This window comes from Ovis aries, chromosome 24, assembly GCF_016772045.2.
Source record: "Ovis aries strain OAR_USU_Benz2616 breed Rambouillet chromosome 24, ARS-UI_Ramb_v3.0, whole genome shotgun sequence".
NCBI classification, from domain to species: Eukaryota; Metazoa; Chordata; class Mammalia; order Artiodactyla; family Bovidae; genus Ovis; species Ovis aries.
Window position 1 is genome coordinate 3,661,765 of NC_056077.1, and position 13,185 is coordinate 3,674,949.

The 13,185-nt window shown below is 45.9% G+C and overlaps 1 protein-coding gene across 1 annotated transcript in view; it reads right to left on the minus strand.

The window, feature by feature from the left end:
• The window catches only part of CREBBP (CREB binding protein), a 120,846-nt gene that overhangs the window by 42,526 nt on the left and 65,135 nt on the right, over positions 1–13,185 (minus strand). The window contains exons 4-5 of the mRNA XM_027961580.3: positions 6,221–6,461; positions 4,826–4,939 (exon numbers count right to left, since the gene is read on the minus strand). Coding sequence (XP_027817381.1) covers positions 4,826–4,939; positions 6,221–6,461 — 355 coding nt within the window. The remainder of the gene's footprint in view (positions 1–4,825; positions 4,940–6,220; positions 6,462–13,185) is intronic.

Consider the following 13,185-nt stretch of genomic DNA (forward strand, 5'->3'; position numbering starts at 1 on the left):
AGATACCAACACTTCCTGTTCTTTTTACCATTTTTACACCTTGTTTCCTTTCTTAGAGCTTAAGGCTATGTTTCACACACAATCAATCCTCATAATATCCCGCCACAGTGTCTTACTGCATCTCAGTACAGCGTGGCCCCTCTCCCTGAGCATCAGTCAGCACTCTCCAGAGGGCTCCCACTCCCCTTATGCCTCAGCTATTAAGGACAGAAAAGGGCCGGGTTTCACAGCTGTCTCTGTCCAGGACTCATGCCCCCGTGGGCACAGAGACTGGCCCATGGGCAGGCTCCACACACACTAGCCACTGCTGCTGTGCAACACGTGGCTCATCACAAGTTCCAGCCCCCAACTAGTCTCAATAAAACTGCGCTCAATTTGGAAAGCCAACAAAAACGGACATGGTGAATTCCAAAACTTTGTCAGGTTGGTAGGGGACACCATGAGGCAGGCAAAGCAGCCACTACTTGGTCATCACCTGGACTTCCACCAAGAGAGTCAAGCTCAAGTCTGCTCAGGACTGTGGATGTCTCTGCAGAGCTGCTCCCACAGCACAGGGTGTCCCAGGCCCGTGTACCAGGGCAGAGGGACACCCGAGCCGAGGGCCAGGCCCCCATCACAGCCACCACCAAGCAAGAACGCGCACCCTGCAGCAGGTGTCCTCAGAAGCCAAACAGCTCAGAACTGGCAACCTGGCGCCGCCCGGAAGAGCGAGGACAAAGCGCCTCCAGTGAAGGCTATCACCAGGGGCTGTCTGGTACTTGAGCCACCGGCGGCCTCACCACCCCCACCCCCCACCCCCGCTGCGGGCTGTCACAGAGACACTGGTGGTCTCTGGAAAGCCTGGAGGTGAAGCAGGTGCCTAGCCTGCGAGTGCCTGTGGAGCATCAAGTAGGCATCTGGGGGGCATGTTTTAAGCAGGACTCAACACCGTGAAGGCAGGCAACTCAAACAATCAGAGGGGCCTCAAGCTGGATCACTGGAGAAGGCAATGGCAACCCACTCTAGTACTCCTGTCTGGAAAATCTCAGGGACGGAGGAGAGTGGTAGGCTGCAGCCCATGGGGTCACTACGAGTCGGACACAACCAAGCGACTTCACTTTCATGCATTGGAGAAGCAACTAGCAGCCCACTCCAGTGTTCTTGCCTGGAGAATCCCAGGGATGGGGGAGCCTGGTGGGCTGCCATCTATGGGGTCGCACAGAGTCGGACACGACTGAAGTGACTTAGCAGCAGCAGCAGCAAAGCTGGATCACAGAGCAGGGCCAAGTAGTGAGTGGCAAGCCAGCAGAGGTATTCAAGCCAGGGGTCTGGGGAGGCTGGCTGAGACACCCCCGGAGACCCAGGCAGCCGCAGGCAGTGGGGCAGGCTGGGGCGGCCCTGGGCTGATCCTGCAGCACCCATTCTGTCAGTCCTTTTGCTCTGAGCTAGGAAACCTGTGGCTGCCCAGAGCAGGGCGCGCACTATCTCAAGAGCTCCAGGACTGATGCTCCGCCCTATGAGGCGTCCAGAGCGGCAAACACGCGGAATTTGTTAAGATGCAGTCTAATAACACAATAAGCCTGGGGGAAGGTCCAAGTCTCTGCGTTTCTAACAAGCAACAAGGGGGTGCGCCTGCAGTTGGGCTGAGGACCATATGCGGAGCAGCAAAACCCCCTGAGGAGGCAACATGAACTCAGACAGGGAATCTGGTCTGTGCCACCACAGCCACCTTGCACAGGTCTGGGAGTCAGGTGCCAAGACTGACGCTAGATACACACCCTGCAACTTCCTCATTAGTCAATAAAACCTGACGATCTCTATAAGGGCTGGAAATGCAGGATCAGTGACTGCAGAATCTCTGGACAATAACTCGTGGGAAAAATTACACGTAATCTCCTCCACACAGGCCACAGCAGTCTGGGTTTCCTTTCAGTGGCCCCTGGGTAGGCTCCACAGGTGGCCTGGGCAGGCTATCTCAGTAGAGACATCAACGGGAGTTGTTAGAGAAGCAAGGTGTGTGCAGCAGGCGTGGCGAGCATCTGTGGGAAAACCTGCCTGGACAGCACAGCCTCGGTGGACACAGGTGGGTCTCAGATGATCCCTGGGGGTCCTGACTACCCACTTACAAACCTCACTTGCATAGGAATCTCTGAGTGCAATCAGAGGTGTCCCCTTGCAGGCATGTCAGCCTTGCTGTCTAGACAGTTCTTCCCTTGTCACTTAACTGAAGCTGGGCTTTGCCCAGCCCCACCTCCTACGCACACTGACCCTCCCGCCCAGGACTGGCGACACCACTGACTCTACCTCACTCCTCTGACTGACACCACTGTCGCTTCATCTTTCATTTCTGGCTGCACCCCGCAGCATGAGGGATCTTACTGTGCCCTCATGAACCACGTGCCTCATGAACCTCATGTGCCCTTTGAACCATGGATCAAACCTGTACCCCTTACAGTGGAAGTGCAGGGTCCTCACCGCTGGACCAGCAAGAAGTCCCAGACTGATGACACTGTCATCATTTTCAACGTACAGCTGACCCTTAAACAAGACAGGTTTCAACAGCATGGGTCCGCTTACACAGACATTTTCCAACAGTAAATACAACAGCCACACATTGTCCACATTGCTCGAAGCTGCGGACGTGGAGGAACCAAGCTGCCAATGTGCTCAGAGGGCTGTGGCCCTCTGACTGTGCGGAAGGACTGGAGCCCTCATCCTGAGCTGTGTAAGGGGCAACTGGACAGAGTCCATCAGCTGCTGGAGGGGCAGAGCCATGCTTCCCCACTGTTGCTACAGCCCATTTCACACACGATGGGCACAGTTTGCTTCAAGAGAGGAGGAACAGCAACAAACGTTTACAGAGAAGACACTGCTGCAACTTTCTCACTCATCCTATCAAACTCCTTGTCCTTGCAAAACCATAGTGCTGGAACCAAAGGAATACACTCAGAGCAGAAACCTAACTCGAGGAGCATTAGAAACAAAAACATATACAAACACACAAAATACACACTAAAATACCCCACTTTCATTTCTTTCATGAAAATTTGCTACAACCTTGCACAGAGTTCGTCTATACACGCCCCATGACTTTATATTGTGAAATCACCCTGACAACACCTTACGTTATGACTGGGAGAAACACTGTGGTTTACCACTTCTGAGGGCTCACTCTGGATCAATCATTACAACAAGCAGGCAGTTATAAAGATGCTAGAAAAAAACCCCACACTCATTTCTTTTTTTTTTTTAAATAAAAACCACACAAAGTGTTTCTTAAAAAGAGAAATCTCAAAAGTTTACAACTGTCATGGCAATACATATTAAAAACCAAAGGATCTCAGAAAATTACAGTCCCAAATTTAAGGTTAAGAACACTATCCTAATTCATTATTCATGGAATGAATACTGTACAACCACAAACTCAACAATAAACATTTTGACACTTAAAGCACTATAACTGAAATACATGCTAAAACATAAGAAACTGTAACCATCACAAGGTGTTAGTAAAAAATAAAACATTTTACACTAACTTGGAAGAAACTCAGACTGTAGTCCACTACAACTGTCTCAAATATCTGCTTCTAGAAGACACAGATTCCTAGATCCTCACTTTATGTAAGAAATGTCCTAGAAAATTGTGTATTAATTCATTTTTTGCTTAATAAAAGTATAATTTAACTGACTTAGGAAAGTGACTTTTAAAGGAAACTTAGTATGACTGCTTCCACTGGGGAGTAAGGGAGGGAGGATCGCCCGTGACCCTGGCCCGCTTTCCTGGGCCACGGACAACTCTGTGTGTGGGGTGCTGGGGGCGCTTGGGAGGGAGTGGGGCCTAGCGGGCTCAAGCACCTTTCCCAGTGCCATTTGGAAACAAGCAGAAAGAAAAGCAGCACACGTGTTCTGAGGCAGCAACAGGTCTGCCCAAGAAGAACGAGAGCAATGGACAGGTAACCACAAGCAGGGCGGGTGGGGTGAGATGGCCCAGATGCGGCGGTGAAGACGCAGATGGTGCTGGAGTTCCGAGGGCAGCTCCAGCCCACGAGCACACGAGAGCCAAGGGCACGGCCTACCTGTACACACCAAGAGACACACCCTGAGAGCACAGCTGGACCTTGAAAACGACCAGAAGGGACTTAACATCAGGGAGAGACGCTCATCCTTTCCCTGCTCCGATGCCCATGGGCACCCCCGGGAGCCACACAAGGCCTCCTATGGAGGCACTGCCTAACCACCCGCTAAGGGCACGCAGACCAATGGAAAGATGGCGAAGCGAGGGCAGCAATCAGGGTGTGGTAGTCCTGGTGCAGAGGCCCTCCATCTGTGCTGAATGAACTGTTAGTTACACAGCTAGGTCTGGGAACCGCATCGCCTCCGCAACACCTGCACGTGGAATTTCACACCAACACAGCCTGACTGACTCTTCTAGAACAAAGGGTACTCAAAACTACTTTAGGGTGATTTCAGAAAGTGTCCAGTCTATTCCACCCCTCACCCCAAAGTCACTGTCATTACAGTGACAAATCCTGAGTATCTGTCAAGAAGCTCAGAGAGCCATCCCGTCAGCTCTCGCCTCTCTGATCCAGGTGACATCCCTCTTCTGCACTCGCTGCTCTGCTGTGGCCGAGTCCGGGGGGGCGGGGCGGGGACTCTAAAGTGACCGCACCCTGCGCAGGTGGGGCGCCCGAGTGCTGGCTGCGCTGAGCTTCCCCCTCGGCTTCCGCCCTGGCGCCCCAGCTCCCACTATGTGGTGTGGCGACTAGCTTCTGCCCTGCTTCCTGCCTATTCCTCTGTGTTCTCTGTGTTTTATCGCCAAGCTTCTCTACCCCCAGTGCTCACTTACTTTGTTGGTTTCGCTTGTCACTGGCATTTTTCAAAGGGAGGCAAACAGGACAGTCATGTCGTGTGCAGTTCTTCCAATGAGAGATGATTTGTCGTGAAGATGCACAATGGGCAACTATGACCAGAAAAACAACGAGATGTTATTTTTCTATCCAAATCGTCGCGCTTTCAATTACACCTACATTATAAGGCCAGCTTCCATAAAAAATGATCACAAGTGTAACTGCAGCACGGTGCAGGCAGTCCTCAACTTACAAACAGGCTGCTTTCCAGGTAGTTTGTAAGTCGACTACTGAGAATTCCAAACAAAAACTTTCCAGAGAAGCAATGTTATGAATGATGGTGAAAAAGGTTCAGCCCACAAATGAAAAACAAAACAAAACTACTTGGCCTGAAATACCACACAAGTGGAATGAAAGGCAGAACAAATAATAATTCTGTAATGTCGCTATTTACAATAAAGAGTTTACATTATGTTTAATAATGCTCAAGGATGAAACCGTCTAAACACTAGAGCTGAAGAAACGTAGCGAAGCAAATGAGAGGTCTGTGGAGACCCTGTGGGGGCCCAGCACTTCTCAGAGCACTGGAGACGGCAGCTGCGGCCGGTCCCTCTGTCTCTATCTTCGCTTCCACTTCTTCCTAAAGGTCCAGCACGACCCTCCTCTGCTTCTCCATCAGGACAGGGTTACACCCGGGACTCACAAGTGTCACAAGGGGAAGTAGGGAGATCAGGGAGACTCTCCCCAAGGTTAGGAGCACAAGTGAGAAGAGACAGAAAGAGGATAAAGATTAAAGGGAAGCAGAACCGTTAGTGAAGGGGGGCTTCTTCAGGAGAACTGGGGTGTCTGTGTGAAGACCAGAGCGGGGACACGTGTGTGCATGGTTCTCCCCTCTGGAGAGGAAGGAAGGTGGCATGGGTGGGCAGTACACATAGGTCCCCAGGACAACCGGGCTGGGAGCCCGATGAGCCAAGACAGAAGGGTGGAGGGGCGAAGCAGCGGCCCTGGCGCCTGGGTGCATAAAACTACTGCAAGACAGATGCTCTAGGCTTGGGGAAAGGCGGGCACAGGCAGGTGTGCGCACTACACTGTCAAAAAGAGAGCTTTATCTAGACATGTGTGGCGAAGGAGTGCTCAAGAGAGGACACCGGTCTTCCGTGACAGAGGAATGCAGCAAAGAACGAACGCAGGGCACAGCCCCGCCAGCGAAAGTTCACGGAACGTTGCAGAACCACACCGCCTTTCTCCTGGGCAGGTGAGTGTCTAGAGGCATTTGACTGGTCAGCACACGGGGACATGGAAGGTGGGAACCTTATCAACAGGAGAGGTGCCAGAGAATACCAGACAAGTCCACCCTTGGCTCTGCCACCAGGACCTGAGCAAACAGCACTTACCTTGACAAGCCTTCCCAGCCTGACAGTGCGTCATGTGATTCAAGACGTTTTTCATGGTTCGACAGTGTGGGAGTGAGCAGGCCCGGACCTCTCCATTGGCTTGTTCTCGCCTCTGACATTTATGAGCGTGAAGCAGTAGGACCAGCTGCTGCTGTATCAGTTTGCGTTTTTCAGGATCTGCAGTGGGGCCCGTTGCAATTGCCTGTGTGGGTACAATTCCCACTGATGTTTGCATCTGAGACTAAAATAAAACAAATTAACACAAACATTTTAATAAGCGTTCAGAGTTCCAATTCATGTTCATTAACTATTTTTTCAAACTAAAGGTAAAGCTGAGTGATAGTTTAGGCCACAGTGAGAATGCAGCTGGTGAGGTTCTTTTAATTCACTGGCAATTTATCACGCTACAATACATACAAGTGCAGGAAAAGCTGTTATATTAGGTTGAACCATATGAAACTATTGTTTCTCTAAGCCAAATGACCAAACGTTGGCAATTCCATAGGATTCAACCTAATAAAAAGATCGCCAAGGCCTGACCAATTCCAACCCACTGAGAAGATCTGACGGAGCAGAGAAATCAAAGCCACCCTGCAGATTTCTAGTCTTCTGATCGGAAGGACAATACCTGCAGCATTCATTACTTCTAAAAGATTAAGACAGCATTTATCTTGACTACAACCACCCTGTACAATCACTAATGCTTTGCATTCCATTAAAATTTCTACTCAGACATCAGACAATATTTTTTCTAGGTATTTGATGATCTGCTAAAGATATAGAAATAGAGCTTAGTTACTTTCATCCTTTCAAAATAGTAGGCCAGATCAGCCATACCTCTTAACTGCAAACACGGGAAAGGGGGCCTGTAGAACTTCTTACTTTTTACCAACTACCAATATTTTTCAGAAATTTACTAAAGAAACTTTGAAATAAGAGAAATGTAATGTTCCTAACATGCAACAATATAATCCATATTTCAGGGATTTTCTGATCTATTGCTCTGATTAAGTCACACCTCTGACTTTATTTTACAACACCTAGTGCCTCCCACGAAGCACAATACAGCTGATTTTTCAAATGAAGAATCAAAATGATATACATTTGCAACTAGGAAAACACCAAGTAAAAACATATTTCTTTATGAACCAAAGTTCATTGCAAAAAGAGTGTTTTGTGTTTTGGCTTTACCTTGATGAGAACTCATAAAATAACTATGTAGAAAAGCTACCTGGCTTCACTCAAGAGCACGACTCCTAGAACCCTAACCAGGAACGAAAACAAAAGCAAAATTCAAGCCAAGAGGCTGAGTGTACTGAGTGGAGAAGCACTTAACGCCTGAGGGAAAACAGCCTCTTTCCCTTATGTCTATTTCCGCGATTATAAAAATGTGGAAAGCAAAAGAACTAAGGAAATACTTAACACCTGCAATCCTGAGAGCCAGGAGTCTACTGCGGAAGTACAGACAGGTTTTTCTCCTCCCAGTCGTTTTTGTATGTATGAACCATGACCAATAGTCTTATTTATATAAATTTGGCTTGGTATTTATTCTGGAGAAGGGAATGGCAAGCCACTTCAGTATTCTTGCCTTGAGAATCCTATGAACAGTATGAAAACGCAAAATGATAGGATACCAAAAGAGGAACTCCCCAGGTCATTAGGTGCCCAATATGCTACTGGAGATCAGTGGAGAAATAACTCCAGAAAGAATGAAGGGATGGAGCCAAAGCAAAAACAATACCCACTTGTGGATGTGACTGGTGATAGAAGCAAGGTCCGATGCTGTAAAGAGCAATATTGCATAGGAACCTGGAATGTCAGGTCCATGTATCAAGGCAAACTGGAAGTGGTCAAACAAGAGATGGCAAGGGTGAACGTCGACATTCTAGAAATCAGCGAACTAAAATGGACTGGAATGGGCGAATTTAACTCAGATGACCATTATATCTACTACTGCGGGCAGGAATCCCTCAGAAGAAATGGAGTAGCCGTCATGGTCAACAAAAGAGTCCGAAATGCAGTAGTTGGATGCAATCTCAAAAATGACAGAATGATCTCTGTTCGTCTCCAAGGCAAACCATTCAGTATCACAGTTATTTAAGTCTATGCCCCAACCAGTAACGCTGAAGAAGCTGAAGTTGAACGGTTTTATGAAGACCTACAAGACCTTTCAGAACTAACACCCAAAAAGATGTCCTTTTCATTATAGGGGACTGGAATGCAAAAATAGGAAGTCAAGAAACACCTGGAGTAACAGGCAAATTTGGCCTTGGAATGCGGAATGAAGCAGGGCAAAGACTAATACAGTTTTGCCAAGAAAATGCACTGGTCATAGCAACACAAGAGAAAACTCTTCCAACAACACAAGAGAAAAGTCTACACATGGACATCATCAGATGGTCAACACCGAAATCAGATTGATTATATTCTTTGCAGCCAAAGATGGAGAAGCTCTATACAGTCAACAAGACCAGGAGCTGACTGTGGCTCAGATCATGAATTCCTTATTGCCAAATTCAGACTTAAACTGAAGAAACTAGGGAAAACCGCTAGACCATTCAGGTATGACCTAAATCAAATCCCTTATGATTATACAGTGGAAGTGAGAAATAGATTCAAGGGCCTAGATCTGATAGATAGAGTGCCTGATGAACTATGGAATGAGGTTCATGACACTGTACAGGAGACAGGGATGAAGACCATCGCCATGGAAAAGAAATGCAAAAAAGCAAAATGGCTGTCTGGGGAGGCATTTCAAACAGCTGTGAAAAGAAGAGAGGTGAAAAGCAAAGGAGAAAAGGAAAGATATAAGCATCTGAATGCAGAGTTCCAGAGAATAGCAAGAAGAGATAAGAAAGCCTTCTTCAGTGATCAATGCAAAGAAGATCTAGAGATCTCTTCAAGAAAATTAGAGATACCAAGGGAACATTTCATGCAAAGATGGGCTCGATAAAGGACAGAAATGGTATGGACCTAACAGAAGCAGAAGATATTAAGAAGAGGTGGCAAGAATACACGGAAGAACTGTACAAAAAACATCTTCACGACCCAGATAATCATGATGCTGTGATCACTAATCTAGAGCCAGACATCTTGGAAAGTGAAGTCAAGTGGGCCTTAGAAAGCATCACTACGAACAAAGCTAGTGGAGGTGATGGAATTCCAGTGGAGCTGTTTCAAATCCTGAAAGATGATGCTGTGAAAGTGCTGCACTCAATATGCCAATAAATTTGGAAAACTCAGCAGTGGCCACAGGACTGGAAAAGGTCAGTTTTCATTCCAATCCCAAAGAAAGGCAATGCCAAAGAATGCTCAAATTGCTGCACAACTGCACTCATCTTACATGCTAGTAAAGTAATGCTCAAAATTCTCCGAGCCAGGCTTCAGCAATACGTGAACCGTGAACTCCCTGATGTTCAAGCTGGTTTTAGAAAAGGTAGAGGAACCAGAGATCAAATTGCTAACATCTGCTGGATCATGGAAAAAGCAAGAGAGTTCCAGAAAAACATCTATTTCTGCTTTATTGACTATGCCAAAGCCTTTGACTGTGTGGATCACAATAAACTGTGGAAAATTCTGAAAGGGATGGGAATACCAGACCACTTGACCTGCCTCTTGAGAAATCTGTATGCAGGTCAAGAAGCAACAGTTAGAACTGGACATGGAACAACAGACTGGTTCCAAATAGGAAAAGGAGTACGTCAAGGCTGTATATTGTCACCCTGCTTATTTAACTCATATGCAGAGTACATCATGAGAAATGCTGGGCTGGAAGAAACACAAGCTAGAATCAAGATTGCTGGGAGAAATATCAATAACCTCAGATATGCAGATGACACCACCCTTATGGCAGAGAGTGAAGAGGAACTAAAAAGCCTCTTGATGAAAGTGAAAGAGGAGAGTGAAAAAGTTGGCTTAAAGCTCAACATTCAGAAAACAAAGATCATGGCATCCGGTCCCATCACTTCATGGCAAATAGATGGGGAAACAGTGGAAACAGTGTCAGACTTTATTTTTCTGGGCTCCAAAATCACTGCAGATGGTGATTGCAGCCATGAAATTAAAAGATGCTTACTCCTTGGAAGGAAAGTTATGACCAACCTAGATAGCATATTCAAAAGCAGAGACATTACTTTGCTGACTAAGATCCATCTAGTCAAGGCTATGGTTTTTCCTGTGGTCATGTACGGATGTGAGAGTTGGACTGTGAAGAAGGCTAAGCGCCGAAGAATTTATGCTCTTGAACTGTGGTGTTGGAGAAGACTCTTGAGAGTCCCTTGGACTGCAAGGAGATCCAACCAGTCCATTCTGAAGGAGATCAGCCCTGGGATTTCTTTGGAAGGAATGATGCTAAAGCTGAAACTCTAGTACTTTGGCCACCTCATGCGAAGAGTTGACTCATTGGAAAAGACTCTGATGCTGGGAGGGATTGGAGGCAGGAGGAGAAGGGGACGACCCAGGATGAGATGGCTGGATGGCATCACGGACTCGATGGGCATGAGTCTGAGTGAACTCTAGGAGATCGTGATGAACAGGGAGGCCTGGCGTGCTGCGATTCATGGGGTCGCAAACAGTCGGACACAACTGAGCAACTGAACTGAACTGAACTGAACTGGTATTTATTCTAGGTTCTGCCCCGTACCAGCAAGTTGTAGCATGATGTATAGTGAACATGTGGCTGTACATTCATTTATCCAAACTCCAAAGACTGGGCATACACTGTAGCCACTCCTCTTTTTTCTGACACTTTAAAATAAGGCTCCAATAAACAAACAGCCTGTGACTATGCCCTCTGCAGCATCCAGTAGCTACGTTAAATGATTCTGCATCGATCAGCTCATTTCCATGGACTACAAAGTCCACGCGAAAATCAACAGGAACAGAAGAATATGGGAAATGTATGATGATACCTGGTTAGGTCTCTTTTGCATTTACAAAACAATTTCAAACATGTGGAAAAGTAGAAAGGAAAAGATACCATTATCACATCTAACCAAATGAAGGATTCTTTAATATCTTCTAACATGTAGTCCATACACAAGTTTCTCAACTTGTCTCCAAACAGTCTTTTAGAGTTGTTGTGCACAGATCAGGACCCATTTCAGGCCCACACCCTCCACCTGGTTACTGTCTTTAAGGTTCTTCGTCTCCTGCTACCCTCCCCTGCCTTTACTTTCTCACAATACTGATGTCTAGAAGAATCAAGCAGTCGTCCTCCTGTATTTCTTAAAATACAGAAATACTACACACAAAACAAACAAACGTAAGAGGTATCATATAAAAACCTGGTTAAAAAAAGTCTCAATCTTAGGATTAAATTATAAAAGACTTTTAAAGTCATTAAAAATTAACACATTGTTTCTCATCTGCGATGTTCTCAATCACACATTTTGAACTGTATTTGATGGTATGTTGAAACCTCAACATGTGGAAATACAGCACGTTCAAGTCTTGGTCTATTCTCCATCTACATGCAGCTATTTAGTAAGTCTACACACTGTTTACACATCTCAAAAACAAACTGGAGGATGAAGCTGAGTCACCAGCAACATGAAGCAGACAAGTCTCGTGTTCCTGGGTTAGCCTTCCCCATTACCTCCACCGGCTTGCATGAGGCTAGTCCAGGTTGCAAAGTGCTTACAAACGTGGGGCAAATTTAATTTCCTTCTCTCTGAGGCTGGTACTCAACAAGAAGGAAGAGCTGTATGAACTTCTGCAAAAATCTGTCAGAAGCAGCCTTAAGATTCTACCAACTTCCCAGCTCAGTCCCCACTGTTCAGGCGGGAGAAGAGAATTAAAAGAAAAATGCTTAGACAAGAACCTCCATTTAAACATACAGAACAAAATTTGCAAATTCCCCCAAAAGTACTTTATAATTTTAGGCAGCTTTATTTTTTGCAATAACCAAGAATATTTTGGAAAACGATAAAAATGAAGGAGGACTCTATCTTGCCATAGATTCTTAGGTATGTAACCAAAAGCAGAAACCATGGTAATGAAAAAAATAAACTAGACTGCATTAAAATTAAAAGCTGTTAAGCTTCAAAAGACACCATCAGGAAAGTGAAAGACAACCCAAAGAATGGGAAAAAACATCTGCAAATCACAGATGTGATAAGGGGCTTATATCTAAAACACTCAAAGTACTCTTAAAACTCAATGATTAAAAAAAAAAAAAGGAACCTAATTTTTTTAAATGGACAAAGTATACGAAGAGACATTTTCCCAAAGAAGATATACAGAGAAATGCATGAAAAAACTGGTATGTTTACTGAAACTTGAAACCCATGAAAAAGCACTCGATACCATTAACTATCATCAGAACCACAGTGAAGTACTGCTTTACACCTGCCTCATAGCTACAGTTTAAAAACGGACAGTAACAAGTGCTGATGGAGAAGAACCTGCTCTCTCTCTCACTCTACTGGAGTGTGTGTGAACGGGTGCAGCCACTTGGGACACCACTCTGGCAGTTCCTCAAAAGGTTAAACCTGGTGTTACCATCTGGACCAGCAATTCTCTGAAGCATACACCCAAGAGAGCTGAAAACATATGTTCACACAAACACATGGCCACTAATGTTTGCAGCAGCAAGATTCCTAATAGCCAAAAAATGGAACCAACTTAAATGGGCATCCAGTAGAAATTGGAAAAACATGGTATATCAAAAAAAGGATATAACCCAACCACAAAAAAGGAAGTACAGTACATGCTACAACATGAATGAACTTCAAAAACATTGTGCTAAGCGAAAACACCAGTCACAACCAACCACATACTGTATAATTCCATTTCGATGAAATGTCCAGAACAGGAAGATCCACAGGGGCAGAAAAGAGATCAGTGGCTGCATCCGGCTGAAGATCTCAGGGAAATGGGAGGAACTTGCTAACGGTACAGACTCTCTTTTTGAAACAAGAAAATGTCCTAAATTTGAACATGGTTGGTGATGGCGGCACAAAACA